This window comes from Ascaphus truei, chromosome 3 (assembly GCF_040206685.1).
Source record: "Ascaphus truei isolate aAscTru1 chromosome 3, aAscTru1.hap1, whole genome shotgun sequence".
In the NCBI taxonomy this organism is placed as follows: Eukaryota; Metazoa; Chordata; class Amphibia; order Anura; family Ascaphidae; genus Ascaphus; species Ascaphus truei.
The window spans coordinates 348,036,862-348,050,729 of record NC_134485.1 but is presented as its reverse complement, the minus strand read 5'-3'; the positions used below and the strand labels follow the sequence as shown (position 1 = coordinate 348,050,729).

At 44.0% G+C, this 13,868-nt stretch overlaps 1 protein-coding gene across 2 annotated transcripts; it reads left to right on the top strand.

Annotated features, from left to right (window-relative positions):
- The first annotated feature begins 3,254 nt into the window (after nt 1-3,254).
- On the top strand, nt 3,255-13,389 carry ZNF740 (zinc finger protein 740). 2 transcript variants are annotated; one of them, XM_075591833.1, is made up of 7 exons: nt 3,255-3,337; nt 6,569-6,681; nt 8,269-8,433; nt 9,863-9,946; nt 10,029-10,155; nt 10,240-10,358; nt 10,728-13,389. In XM_075591833.1, exons 2-7 carry the CDS (start codon nt 6,658-6,660, stop codon nt 10,815-10,817), a joined length of 609 nt encoding a protein of 202 aa, XP_075447948.1. In that variant the 5' UTR covers nt 3,255-3,337; nt 6,569-6,657; the 3' UTR covers nt 10,818-13,389. The 2 variants fall into 2 exon arrangements, with proteins under 2 accessions (XP_075447948.1, XP_075447949.1); XM_075591834.1 differs by having other exon boundaries at nt 3,327-3,458.
- Nucleotides 13,390-13,868: the final 479 nt, after the last annotated feature.

Sequence of the window (13,868 nt, the reverse complement as noted above, 5' to 3'; positions counted from 1 at the left end):
GCTCTGTCCAAGAGTGGGGACCTGTATGGGGTTAACTCTGTCTTGCAAAATGAGCTGTAATCACATCAGTGTTTGGAATTGTAGGCCTGGACACTGTGATGGGATTAGGCCCATTGTTGAGGAACCAGAGAGAGGTCGATCACCTGCTTGTAAGGAATCCGCTCCTGGGTTTGGTTGAAACCCATTCCTTACAGAACTGTGCAGTTTCCAGGCAACTTCCCCTTGCATCCACAATCAATATCAACCTGTGCTTGCAATCACTGCAGCTCTGTCTTTGTGCCCAGTCATTGGAGGAATTCCCTCACACCCCTCTCCTTTGATTGGTTCCCTGCCCTTCTTGTACTGGGTTCTCCCAGTGCCTCATGGCTGAGCATAAACCAAGTTGGACTTGGGTGTAACTGTGTTTGCCACAAGATACCTTGCCTTAGCCTGTCTGTTCCTGAGACCTGCTGCATTCCCTCCTTGCAGAGGTCTGCTCCCTGGTTCCTGAGACCCGCTGCTTTTCCCCCTGGCAGAGGTCTGCTTCCTGATTCCTGTGCTGAAGCGCTGGATCCCCAGTGCTAGCCTTGCCTTGTTCCTGAGACCTGCTGCATTCCCTCCTGGCAGAGGCCTGCTTCCTGGTTCCTGTGCTGAAGTGCTGGTCTCCCAGTGCTACCTTGTGGTGTTCCTAGGCCAGCCTGCATTCTCTCCTTGCAGAGACCTTTATCATGGGCTGCTCCCACTCCTCGCGCAGAGGCCATTCCCGCGCTTCAGCAGCTACGCTGAAGCGCTTCGTACCAGCCTACTTGTTGCCGAACCCCAGCCTGGATATTGATTACTCTGACGTCTCCAACTCTGACCCCAGCTTGTCCATGGATTACCCTGCCTTCTCCAACCCCGAACCGGCTACGATTGACTACGGACTGCGCAATCCAGAACCGGCTTCGTGGTCTAAGGTCGGTGTATTCACATCCCCACCTCAGCCCCGCGGTCCGGTCCCGGTTTGTGGCATGCACGTCCGTTACACTGCTGAGCGGACTTGCTCTGCAAGAAAGCTGTAAGCCCTGGGGCTGTATCTGTATGGTTTGTCTGTGGAAGGGGATTGTGTCAGCATTGTCCTGGCCCACTTCAACCCTCAGTAATCTCATCAACCGGGTCTAGAACCGTGTGCAGAGACCAGGAATATTGTTCCTACCCAGGCTAGATGGCATCTCCCTGATTGGGTATAAAGGATCTGTCCGAACATTCAGGATGAATGCTGACAGGAAGTGATATCATCTGCTCCGAAGCCACCATGGCCATCTTGATTCCTGGCAAATCCTGCCCTTAGTCACCTGACAGGAAATCAGCTTCTCTTTGGTTGTCATTGCCAGCAGCTGCCTCTGGCCTTTAAAAGGCAGGCAGTTGCTACTAGTCTTTGCTCATGCAAAGCACTGGTTACCTTGTCCTGTATGAGCTCCTCCTTGCCTTTGTTTTGCCTGCTGCCTGTCTTGACCTTGGAACTGAATCTGACTACCTCTTGCCTGCTGCGACCTCGGAACCGGACCTGACTACCCTTTGCCTGCCGCCTGCCTCGACCTCGGAACCGGACCTGACTACACTTTGCGTGCCGCCTGCCTCGACCCCGGAACGTACCTGATTACCCTTGCATCCCAGGCCTCTGATCCCAGGCCAAGATCGGTGTATTACTCCCTACCTCTGCCCTGCGGGACCGTATCCTGTTTGCAGTTACATTGGGACAGTGGTATAAATACGTATTCTCCCCAGTCTCAAAAGAGTCATTCTGGACTGGATATTCATTGTGAAGGCTGTGTGCTGACAGGGGATGGGCAAAGTCCCTGTAAAGGAAGAGATGACAGGGAGTCAGCAGAAGGGAACTGAGGAGTCCCAGTGCAGGGGTCTGGAGCATCTAGTGTTGCTGCGGTCTGTGTGTGTAGCATTGACCGGTGCTGTTTAGAGTGAAACAACGGCAGGGAATTTGAAACTGCTAACCAACGGAGTGCAAGGCAGTGCTGCCCATACTACTGAGGATAGCGACGCAAATTGGGAACGCGTATCGGGTTAAGCTTCCGGATGGAGATTGCCGCACCTAAGACTTTAAGTTGTTCCCCCAGTTGGGTGAGTTTATGTGTGTGTGTTTTATGTACTGGAAGTTTGTGGAAACTTTTTCCAATAAATTCACTTTTGTTCAACTCTGCAGTTCTGTCTCTAGTGTATTGAACCCTGATGTAAATTGTCATGGTCCCCTGTTACAGCACGTCTTCCCTAAATTGAGCGGCTGCCCTTGCTTTCAGCGTACAGCCCTGCATGCTGACTCTGCAAGCCCCTCCTGGGACCCAGGATAAAAAGATACTCCTAGTAAATAATAACCTTTTACCAGACATTAGAATCGAATAATTTAAATGCTCCAGGGACAAGGCCACAGTGGGAGGAAGAAGAGCAAGGACCCAGGCCCGTTCCTTTGTGGGGCTCTCCCTCAGCTCGCGGTATTAAACCCACTCCCCAGTCGACAGCCACATACCTCCCATCACTGTTTCCCTGGGTCAGGGACTAAACTTCAGTTGTGTGCCTCTGGAAACCTGTTGGCCCGGGGTTGAGTAACTCCTCTACCCCAAGACGTTAATGCTCTCTGCCTTGAGAGGATTATTTATACTTACTAAAATCTGCAAATGCAGCCTTAACCCTTCCTGTTCAGAAAGCCGCTTTTTATTTCTTTCATAAGCTGATCTGTTAAATCTCACACATTTCCAGTCATACTCACTAATTAGGACACACTCATATTTAATCAGAGTTTCACTGTATTATTTTCAATTGAATTGACATTTGATGGTGAAGAACTTCACATCTCACTTTAGACCCTTTTGGGAGATGACATCAGTGCACCTGAGCTCTGAGACTGGGTTTCTAAGCAGTCACATGTTGGAAGCACATATCAGAGACTTGGAAAATTCATCACTTATTTTTCTACTGACTTGCAAATTCACGAGGGGATTTTTTAGAAGGCACAGAGGGTAATTATAATATAGTTTTGAACTAAGTTTTATGGAGTCACTTTTATAAATACAGACAGTAGGAGTACCGATGACTAAAATGTTGTTTGAGATATGTAAATGTATCATTACTATTACTGACCCATTATCACCCATAGCAGTCAGGCCAGGATCTTAATCTTATTAACATTCATATCATATGTTCAATCGGCTATGTAGACCTTTTAGCTCTTTGTACTGCCTCTAGTAACATGGCGGTCTGAGAAGGCCGGTGCTTCAGTGCGCATGCGCCACACCACCGGAAGCGAGTGGGAGAGATTCCGGAGCGGCGGGAGAAGGGGGGTCGGACTTGAGCGGCGGCCGGGCAGGTACAGTATATAAAGAGGGAGCGGGGAAGACGGGCCTGTGTTTAATATATCTTATATTTACTGAGCGAAATGTAAGAGACCCTTCTCCCATCAATTGAACGCATGCACTGCATCACTGGCTGTAAGTTTACTTTTATAGCGAAGGGAATAAACTATCAAACGGCACAGGGCGCCTGTGTTTATTTTTTTATACCCAACGCCCACGATCCGCAGTTTTAAAGTAGCACCACAAAATACATGCTGTCCCTCTGTGTATGTGCACCCCCCCCCCCCCAATACATTCTGTCCCTGTGTATGTGCACCCCCAATACATTATGTACCTATGTATGTGCACCCCGCCCAAATACATTCTGTCCCTCTGTATCTGCACCCCCCAATACATTCTGTCCCTGTGTATGTGCACCCCCAATACATTATGTACCTATGTATGTGCACCCCGCCCAAATACATTCTGTCCCTCTGTATGTGCACCCCCCAATACATTATGTCCCTGTGTATGTGCACCCCCAATACATTATGTACCTATGTATGTGCACCCCGCCCAAATACATTCTGTCCCTCTGTATGTGCACCCCCCAATACATTATGCCCCTGTGTATGTGCACCCCCAATACATTATGTACCTATGTATGTGCACCCCGCCCAAATACATTCTGTCCCTCTGTATGTGCCCCCCCAAATACATTATGTACCTGTAAATGTGCACACCCAAATACATTCTGTTCTTCTGTATGTGCTTCCCACAAATACATTGTCCTTCTGTATGTGCCCCCCCCAAATACATTCTGTTCCTCTATGTATGTGCACCCCAAATACATTCTGTCCCTCTGTGTATGTGCACCCCCAAATACATTCTGTCCCTCTGTGTATGTGCACCCCCCAAATACATTTTCTGTCCCTCTGTGTATGTGCACCCCCCCCAATACATTCTGTCCCTCTGTGTATGTGCACCCCCAAATACATTCTGTCCCTCTGTGTATGTGCACCCCCCAAATACATTCTGTCCCTGTGTATGTGAACCCCCCCCCCCCCAATACATCCTGTTCCTCTGTGTATGTGCATCCCTGAATAACACCAATAATTAATCCTGCTTGCCTTTTTATTCCCTTAAGAGTGGTGTGCAGTATGTATAATATATCTGATGTAACGGGGATGTGATGTGCGTGTGGTGGGGGTGTGTATTCACATGTACACACACTTTGAAATAATGTTTAAGTTTGTTTGTAGGTGCGGTGAGCTGAGATTTGGGATGGGTTAGATTTCCTCTGGCTACTCATTTTTTCTGTGATGGCACTGGATGTTTATCAAGTGCTTGCCTGGCCACATCCTCCTTTCTGGAGCCTCTTACCTTTATTGGCTCTCTGATTAGGATAGGGAGGGATAAGGGCAAAAGAAACACTTGATTGACAAACCACTGCCCCATTTGGAGGTCTGAAAATTGGACCATTTGTGCTTAAAGTTGTGATTCTACATAACGGCTGAAAACCTACCCTTTGTAAAGCATTTAACAATCTATTTAGCTTCCTTCAATAAAGCCAACTGTGCTAAGAGCGAATATTTAGCCACCTTTGGTAATTATATACAATTTATTTTCCTGTTCTTATCAGAGCGCCAGTAAAGATAAGTGAGGGAATGGATACCACACACAATGGGTTGGATTTTGGTTATTAAAAGAAAAGGGAAAAAAAGCATCAATCATGGGAAGGATTGCCTTTTTAATTTCCAAATAAACCAAAGTAACAATACCTATGTGTTAGGCACAGTTACATTTTTTTTAAGGAAGCTATTGGATTCTTTTAATTACTTATCAATTTTTTGGGGGGGTTCAACCCCCATGAATTGTACCTTTAAATGTGCAACCCCTTTTAGTTTACAGAAAGACCATTTCAAAATAATATAACAATGTTAAATTTCCACCTAAATAAATGTAACCATACTTAAAGCAAACATTTGGATGTTTTGTTTTCTCTGGAAACTTGTTTTCTTTGCATTGGGGCCTCCTCTAGCACAGGGGCGCTCAACTCCAGTGCCCACCTCTCCCCAACAGGTCAGGTTATCGGGATATCCCTGCTTCAGTATAGGTGGCTCAGACTTCGATTGAGCCACCTGTGCTGAAGCTAGGATATCCTGAAAACCTGCTGTGTTTAGGGGGGAAAGAGGGGGGGTTCTCTGACTGCAGGCTTTTGTAGAGGAAATCTTCCAGCTGGATTTCTCTGTTTATCATGTTTACAAACTAACTTAAAAATATATATTTTACATACTACCGTATATATTTTACATACACTGGCGACACACTTTATTCGAGCTCGGCTAGTCCCACGAATTCGGGTATACCCGGGTGTATTGAGGTTTGTGACTGTTTTCTGCCCGAGTGCATTGAGTTATTTTCCAAGCCGGGATTGAAGCATTTTATTCCAGCTGGCTGCAATACTGCACAGTATATATATATATATACTGCATTACAATTCATGAATTTATGCCATCTGGTAGACACGCGAAGCATTGCAGCCTATTAAATCCTAATCATTATCATTTAACAGATCAGCCGCCCGTCAGCCAGGCATGAACCCAGGCTGGGAAGGCAAACGCAACGGGGCTTGTCAGAGGTGAGGAGCGGCGCATTCCAGGTATCTGCCAGGTACATACCGGGTATTTGCTCGGATAAAGTGTGTCGGTGCAGTACTACCAGGTGTATGATTTTATTTATAAAAAACGATTACCAGTCATCTAGATTTAACCCTTGGGTTGCCAGAAGCCCTTTTTCCCAGTGACATCAATGCTAGAGGAGAGCCCTCCTTTTGCATTCAGATCATATGCACCGAAAATAACCTCCCCAGCGCCTCCTAGAAACAGACACAACGGAGTTTGTTACAATAGAGTGAAAGCACTCAGTACTGTAACAACTCCGTTTACCAGGATCATGACCGTTACCACCTTTAAGATAAGTTCAATAGCTCTGGGAGGGATGGCACCTTCCAGCCATTTTGTTTCGCACTGCAGAGTAATGCATTGCGGTCACCCTTAGCAGGGAATAAATAACAAAGCCCCATCCTCTGTGTTTACATTGGAACACAAGCAGGTAAGTGTTTATTTTTAGGTTCCTTTATCTCTTAGATACCTGCAACCTCTACTTCCGACCCCCCCCCCCCCCCCCCCCTCTGTACTGATACGTGGCTTCCTTTTTGTTCTTTTACCGATTTGATGCTCACCAACACGGTCTCTTTGCCTCAGGATTGTTATGAGCCGATCCTGGTGAGAAGCCACAGGACAGAAACCCGCGTCCCCCACACCCAGCGGAGGACATTGCCGTGTGACCAGAGATGGCTCATATTCACAGCAACACAGTGAGTTCCCATTGCATTCCTCCGTGTTACTGCAAGGGACCCGAGCTCCCGGTCTCCTGAGCCTCATCTTAGGTGGTGCAGGTGCACCCTCCGCACAACCTTCTCAATCTGACCCCTATTTAATATAGTTGAAAGCAAGAGGAAACTGTTAATGCAGTAGCTTCTGTTGAAGTGAGTGCAATTGAATGCATCGTTACCTGTGTGTTGCTCCTCTTTCTAACTACACTAAATAAAGGCCGTTGTCAGACAGAGGACTGAGTCCGGATACATACAGTGCTATATAGCTAGTATATTAGAATGGTTTACAGAGCTCTGCTCAGTGGGATCCTTGTTAGCATCTTTGTTAGAGTGGACATGAACTAATAATTTGCCAGGCCACTGCTGTTGATTTATTTCTGTGGCTCCCCGCTCCCTGCCGTGCGCACGCTCGGCCCTTCTATAGAAAGGTTGACTGACGTCAGCCAACTAAAATTCAGCGCGCGCGCACGCACAGCACTATAAACGTGCCTTAAATGTATTAATGATAGTGGGTAACTCAAGTGGAAAAATCCTGAGTGGCTAAAATGTAACCCTTGGCGCCTGTGCTATGCACGGCGTTGACTGAGCTGTCAGTCAGCGCCCCAACCGGCAATATTGCTCCTTTAATGCCCGATGCTGATTTTCCCGGTCACACTGACTGGCCGCGGTTCTGACTGACAGGACAGTCACTGCTTGGCGGGGCAGAATTGAGTCAGAGCGCACAAGGGCTTTGTCCACCCATGATCTCAAGTCACACTGTGGTGTTGGGGGGTAAAAAGTGTGTGTCTGTGTCCATCAGTGTGTGACAGATACACACTGACACACACACAGAGCTGCCGACAGGTGTGGGCGAGAGTAGCCTGAATGCTGCCCCCCCCATACAATTTAAAATATAAATGCTATACTTGGAGAATTAGACAGTAGGGGGAGGAGTAAGTTCAGTGGCTGGCAGCGCCTGACCACAATTGCTGGCATGTACCACCATGGGTTTGTGTAAACTTGGTCATGAGTCAGCCTATTGAAATGCTTAATTCAGAAAGGGCATTAGTAAAATTGACCTTGAAGGTGGAAAAGCTGCTTATAGTATACTGAGAGTGAGGGAGTCCACAGGTAGGGTGCTGTGATGGAGAAAGGTTTTAAGTGAGCGAGCAGTAGAGGCAAAAGGGGTGTAAAGGAGACAGTGCAGGAGATGAGTGGTATAGTAAGAAAACAAAACTGAGATTTAGAGAGAAGCAGAAGAGCATATGCTTGAAGTTGAGGAGAACTGTGTTGTTAATACAGAAAGTGATGGATATTCAGCAAAGGGACTAAAGGTGGATTAAGAGAAATGAATGCAGAATTGAAAACCAGGATGAGTGTTGGTATTTTGTGGTTGAGTCTGGTTCTAGTTTGTAACAAAACTGTCCCTAACTAATGTTTTACCACAATGAATATCCTGCATGCACACACTGCCTGCAGTACCTTATGGAGAGTAGTGCAGCGTGGGCTTCGGCAATGTAATGTTGCCCCCACCATTGTTCTGTGAATTGGGCATTACTCCTTGCAATGATCCTGTTTTATTTTTGGCAGTGTCGCCTCCTGGGCTGCGAGGCGATTCCTGGACTGGGGCTGTTGCAGACTGCAGCTGGCAAGAAGCTGGGGATGCTGAGTGCCAGCCTGTCCCGTACTTTAGGGAGTGTAGAAGAAGATGGAGGAGTGGGACTATCTCAACAAGGACTGGGCTGCACCGTGCCGGTATGGAAACCCAGAGGGGCCGTCACACTGTGTGGCTCTTCAGTCTTACGGGCATAGTGATGAGTTAATCTAACGTTTCATTTTAAAACCTGATTTTTAGACTTTTTAAACCATAAATGAGAATCGTGGCAAATGTAGTAACGGTTAAGCATTTTCACTGAAGTTTTGCTTCTAAAAAAAAAATGTTTGAATTAGTTTGGGATTTTTATTTTTTAATTATGGAAAATAAGGAGGACACTTGAATAAAAAAAAATCTGCAATTTCAACGCGCATTTCCATTGAAATTCGGATTGGGAAACCCGTGAAAAACTGCCCCTCCTTAGGGAAAATGAACACATGAGAAAAGGTGTCCCTTTTAAACTATAGCACTGACACGTGTTATAGGACTGGGAGACACTATGAGAATGGGCTAGGGAGGACCCCAATCCGCAGGATGGGTGTAATGACTAGATAGATATGTCAATTAAAATGTAAATGTTATTATTAGCTAGGCTCAATCTAAAATAAATGTTTGAGGAGAATGAATGGACTATACCAAATGTCCTCACGTGTGAGAAATATAGCCTTGATAGAGTGGCAAATTAAAATAACTGAACCTGTGCAATACCTGTGTGATAGTATTGAAATAATCAGAGGGTGTGTTCTGGATGGCATAAAATCTGAACCGCAAGGGAGTCAATATGCGACTAACCCTCTGTAACTCAGATAAACATCCTATGCGAACCTGAATACGTGTGCCTATAGTGTATAATGTCACATGATGATAAAGGTAAGTGATTGGCAAGAACATCCGTATCGGGACAGGGAGAAGCTCATTATAAGTACAATACACTCCCTGTATTCGCGGCTTTAACACGTATAGACCTCCTTAGGGAAAAGCAAAAATTTTCTAAACGTTCACCAGGAGCAACACTTTACTTTCTTTTTTTTTTAACTGTGCTTATTTTATACTCTCCAGCTGGAAAAATGATTATGCAAACTTTGAACCTCTCATCCAGACATTACACTTTTTAAAGATTTAGATCTTTTTCATTTTAGGTTTCTTCTTCTCTTTTTTTTAAAAAACAATTTTGTCGTGTAGAAACCACGCTTTGTCAGATCAATGTGTTCCGCAGCGAGAGCATTTTTCTGGAGCTCTTTGCCGTGCCAGAATTGTCAGTTTGTTCCATTGGGGATATTGGGTACCAGGCAGTGCACGTACATATGTGCTTTCTCCATGGCGTCTATCCTATGAAGTGACAGGCGGAGCATGGTTTCCATGTCCATCATAGGCAAGCTACCAATTTTTACAGAGAATGCGAAGACATTTTTATTCAGACCCAAAATGACAACTATCAAAGAGTATGAAAAATCGATCTAACTAGTTTTTGCTGACCGATCCTTAAATGTTTTCTTCAGATTTTACATTAGCCGTATCTTTCTTTTGTAGGGTCAGCGGAAAGAGAATGGGAAATCCCTTCTTGTTAGAGACCAGGACAACCCGGTCCCCCAGCCCAAAAAAAGCCATAAAAAGGTATTATACATTTGTCCTGAGGCTTTGACATTTGTAAGTATCCCTGCCTTGCTTCTTGTATAACCTAATCTCTGTGTTGTAGGTGGTCCTTCCAGACGAGAATGGCTCATTTCCACTCCTCCAAATCCCCAAGAATTTTATCTGTGAGCATTGTTACGGGGCCTTCAGGAGCAGCTACCACCTTAAGAGACATATATACATCCACACAGGTAAGGAGGCCACACAGTGCCAGATTTTGGAGAGATCAGCAGTTGTGATTGGTGGGTCCTCAGTATTCCTACTCGTTCTCACAGGGGAGAGACCGTTTGAATGTGACATGTGCGAAATGAAGTTCATTCAGAAGTATCACCTGGACAGACACAAACGAGTCCACAGTGGAGAAAAACCGTACCAGTGTGAGCGATGCCAACAGGTAACCATCCCAATCAGTGAACTTATTTTTGGTTTTCTTTTGCATTCTGCTTTCAGACATTGCCCAGGTTAGTTAACCCATTCTTCTCTTTTCTCTCCATTATTCTATTATAATTACTTCTTCCCAAATCTAACAATTTCTTCTCTTCAAATCAAACTACCACGGAACAACTTTTTTTGTTTAACCACTCCCTTTACCCTAGTCTAACCATCCATTTCTTCTTAAATCCAAATACCAACTCAACTACTTCACCCGTTCCTATTTCTACTTTTGAAGAATTCCTAAGTCTACTTCCCTTTTTAAGGCACTTTCTCTCTGACCGTCCTTCATCAGTTTCTCCTGTTGAATCTCATCCTCTATCTTTGTTAGGCCTTCTCACGGACTGACAGACTTCTGAAACACAAAAGGGTGTGCCAGGGCTGCCTGTCCAAGGCCCCGGAGGGACAGTTTGTGTTATAGCTTGGGGGTTTATGTGAAGCAACCTGTAACCTGGACATTCAGCATTTCTTCCTTGACTCAGGACAGATTTACTTCAGGTCCTGGCACACCCCAACACATCTAAAGACACCCAAGGACGCAATTCAGAAAAAAGTGGTCACGAGAACCACACAGAAATGTGTTACCGAAAATGACTGCATCCCAAAGGAAATTTTAACACAGAACAGTCATTTGGCCAACTGCAGATTGCTGGGTTCCGTAATAGAACAGATGAATTAAGCCCGGCTTCTAATGACATGGGCTCAGGTTCTGTTTATAGAATAGCCGTACTACATATTTGATTATTTTACTCTTATACTATTGGAAGTGAGAGATGCATTTCATCATGTCACTTTTTAAAAGATCTGATTTTAGACATTACATTTAAAGAAGCTGTTCATCCCAAGTTACACAATGTAAATCCTGTTACTTTATTTTCTGGGGGGGGGGGGGGGAGTTTAGTGTTAGTATGTCACAATGAAATCTAGATTGTATTGAAGGAAGGTTTTAATGGACCAAGTATTTAGAGGTTACACGTAATCTCTCACGCTACTACTCATATTGCTGCTACTATGAGTTTTATTTGTATTCAGTGTTTAAGTAACAAGTAGCAGTCATGGCATTTTATTTGAATTTTTTTCCCATTTGAGTGTTTTTTTGCCATCAAAGTATTCCTAGCGGAAGAATGAAGCCTTTGAACTCACAATTTACATCTTATTTGATGCTTCCGACAAAGCCTCAAAAATACAGGGCAAGCAACATCAGCAAAAGACAAAGACTGTTTGTTTTTTCCCCCTTTAGCCCTCCTTCCAGTTATGTGGTTTCTGATAGGCTACGACAATGTGCCACGCTGGAATATGTCCGAGCCCTAGCTTATTTTGTTTGTTGAATGGAGCTGTATCAAAGAACTGCAGTAATACCTAGATATTTGGTACCACTTATAAAAAAGGAAGAGGAAAGTAAAAAAAGCAAAGGCATTGTTGCTTTTAAAACCAGCAATCTTTTTTCTGGAATCTTCATTGCAAGGAGCTAATACATGCACACACACATTGCGACGTCCATCACTGTTACTGCTTTCTAAAATTAACCAATGAAATTCCTGTAGCATTTTAAAGGCTTTGTGTTAAACTAACAATATTCATTTGAGGTTAAAAACAAAATCAGGATTTCCCTTTTAATCCTGAAATTGGGCAGCTATAGACTAGTTCAAAGTGAACCTGTTGTGATCTACACCTCACCAACATTAAATTGGGCAACTGTCTAAATCCCTGCTATGTTGGTTTTCGCACCCTGCTGTACTGCAGCTGTAAACTCGCTCAAAAGGCAGGTCTGTCCCAAAGTGCTGTTTTTACAAATGATATGAATTAATTACAACTTGTCTGCCAAAGGTCTCCTCATCGTCTGCTGTGTTGCACTCTTCCTTATATAGTCAATGTTGTGCGAGTCAGGGTCACGTCCGTGGGAAGTGAAGGAGGAGCAGCAGCACACCAAATACCATAAAGCAGGGCAATGGTACTAAACTACAACAATAACACATGCTTTAGACTAGGGCTGGCCAATGCCTGTCCTCGAGGACCACCAACAGCTCAGGTTTTAAGGATATCCCTGCTTCACAGGTGGCTCAATCAGTGGCTCAGTCATTTTTACTGGGCCACATGTGCTGAAGCAGGGATATCCTGAAGTTGGCCACAACTGCTTTAGACTCTCCAGTCCCTATGTAGTACCTCTATCTGACAAAATATATTTTTTCAGTATTTGGCAAACTGAAGGCGTCACAGTGGCGTTGAACCTTTAAGGGCCAGTGGAACCCTTCACATGTGCATTGTGAATGTGGGACCTCTTGAACATGTATGTGACTTTGTGGAACCCCAACTAAAAATACTATTTCTTGAGCACAGCTTATATTTTCCAGATTTACCAACGGCATTCTATGTTATATTTAATGTATAATATTAGATTAGAACTTTTAAAAAAAGTTTTGAACTATTGCATTATAAAATATAGCCATAAAAAAAAATCTTGTGTCTGGAAGCAAAAAATGTTGGCCCTTACAAAATCTGGTCTAAGGGAACGTTTGGTAACCGTCATGGAACCACAGCGTTCTACGTCACACAGGCTGAAAACCAATGCTCTAAAGCATCGCTGCTATACTGAACCAGGAACTTGTCAATTGAAAGGTCTACTGGCATTTGTGAGGAAAGTCTTCTGGAAGATATACATTTAATAACTTCATTTAGATAACTATTTTTTTTACAACGATGACCACATTTTATCAACTGTCCTCAATTATATGGAAAACCGAAAACAAAAAGAAGATGAACTACTGCTGTAAAGCTAGCCACATACTTTGGCAGGTCCTGTGATCGCAATTCATTTTAACATTTTTTTAATTCTTATGTTTGTTTCAATATTAGATTAAAAGGATAGTGTTTTTTTTTTTTTTTTTTTTAAAGCTGTAGTTTTTATTTTTAACACTGTACAGTCTGTTGTATCATCTTTTCTTTCCTACTGCCAATGTGTTTAGAATATTTAAATAAACTTGTTTTTATACATATCCACTGTTTCCTGTTGTCTGAAAACAGAAATATGTTGCAGAGCTCAGAATGCAGAAAGGCTGATACTCCAGTTTTGTGGATTTAAGCGATCAGAACTTAAGTAATTACCTCTGAAAAGTGCCTTAGTATTTGCTTAATATGTAGTTCAACATTCTAACAGCTGTATAGGTCCTGGGGAAATATAGATTCAGTAGATTGTGATACATTTTAGATAATCAACACGAACATTCTTCATTGATGGCACTATAGTGTACAGAACATTCCAAACCCTACAGGCACTTCCTAAAGAGCAGTCATTTCAGTGGCCTAAAATGATTAACAACCAACATCTAATCTTATGAACTGTGTGAAATACATAGCAAAAATTGTGGGGGCACCCGCTTAATGTTTAAGGCAGTGATGACGGAGCCGTTGTTTTGCCTGGGTTGCCTAGAGCCAGGACAAAATGAAGCGCGTCTGGGAGTTGTTTTAGCTTTAC

Bases quoted from the DNA above. Each gene is read 5' to 3' on its own strand.
- ZNF740 (XM_075591833.1), top strand. From the start codon at position 6,658: ATGGCTCATATTCACAGCAACACA. The intron at 8,434-9,862 runs GTATGGAAACCC...TTTCTTTTGTAG, and splicing joins GACTGGGCTGCACCGTGCCG to GGTCAGCGGAAAGAGAATGG. The intron at 10,156-10,239 runs GTAAGGAGGCCA...TCGTTCTCACAG, and splicing joins ACATATATACATCCACACAG to GGGAGAGACCGTTTGAATGT.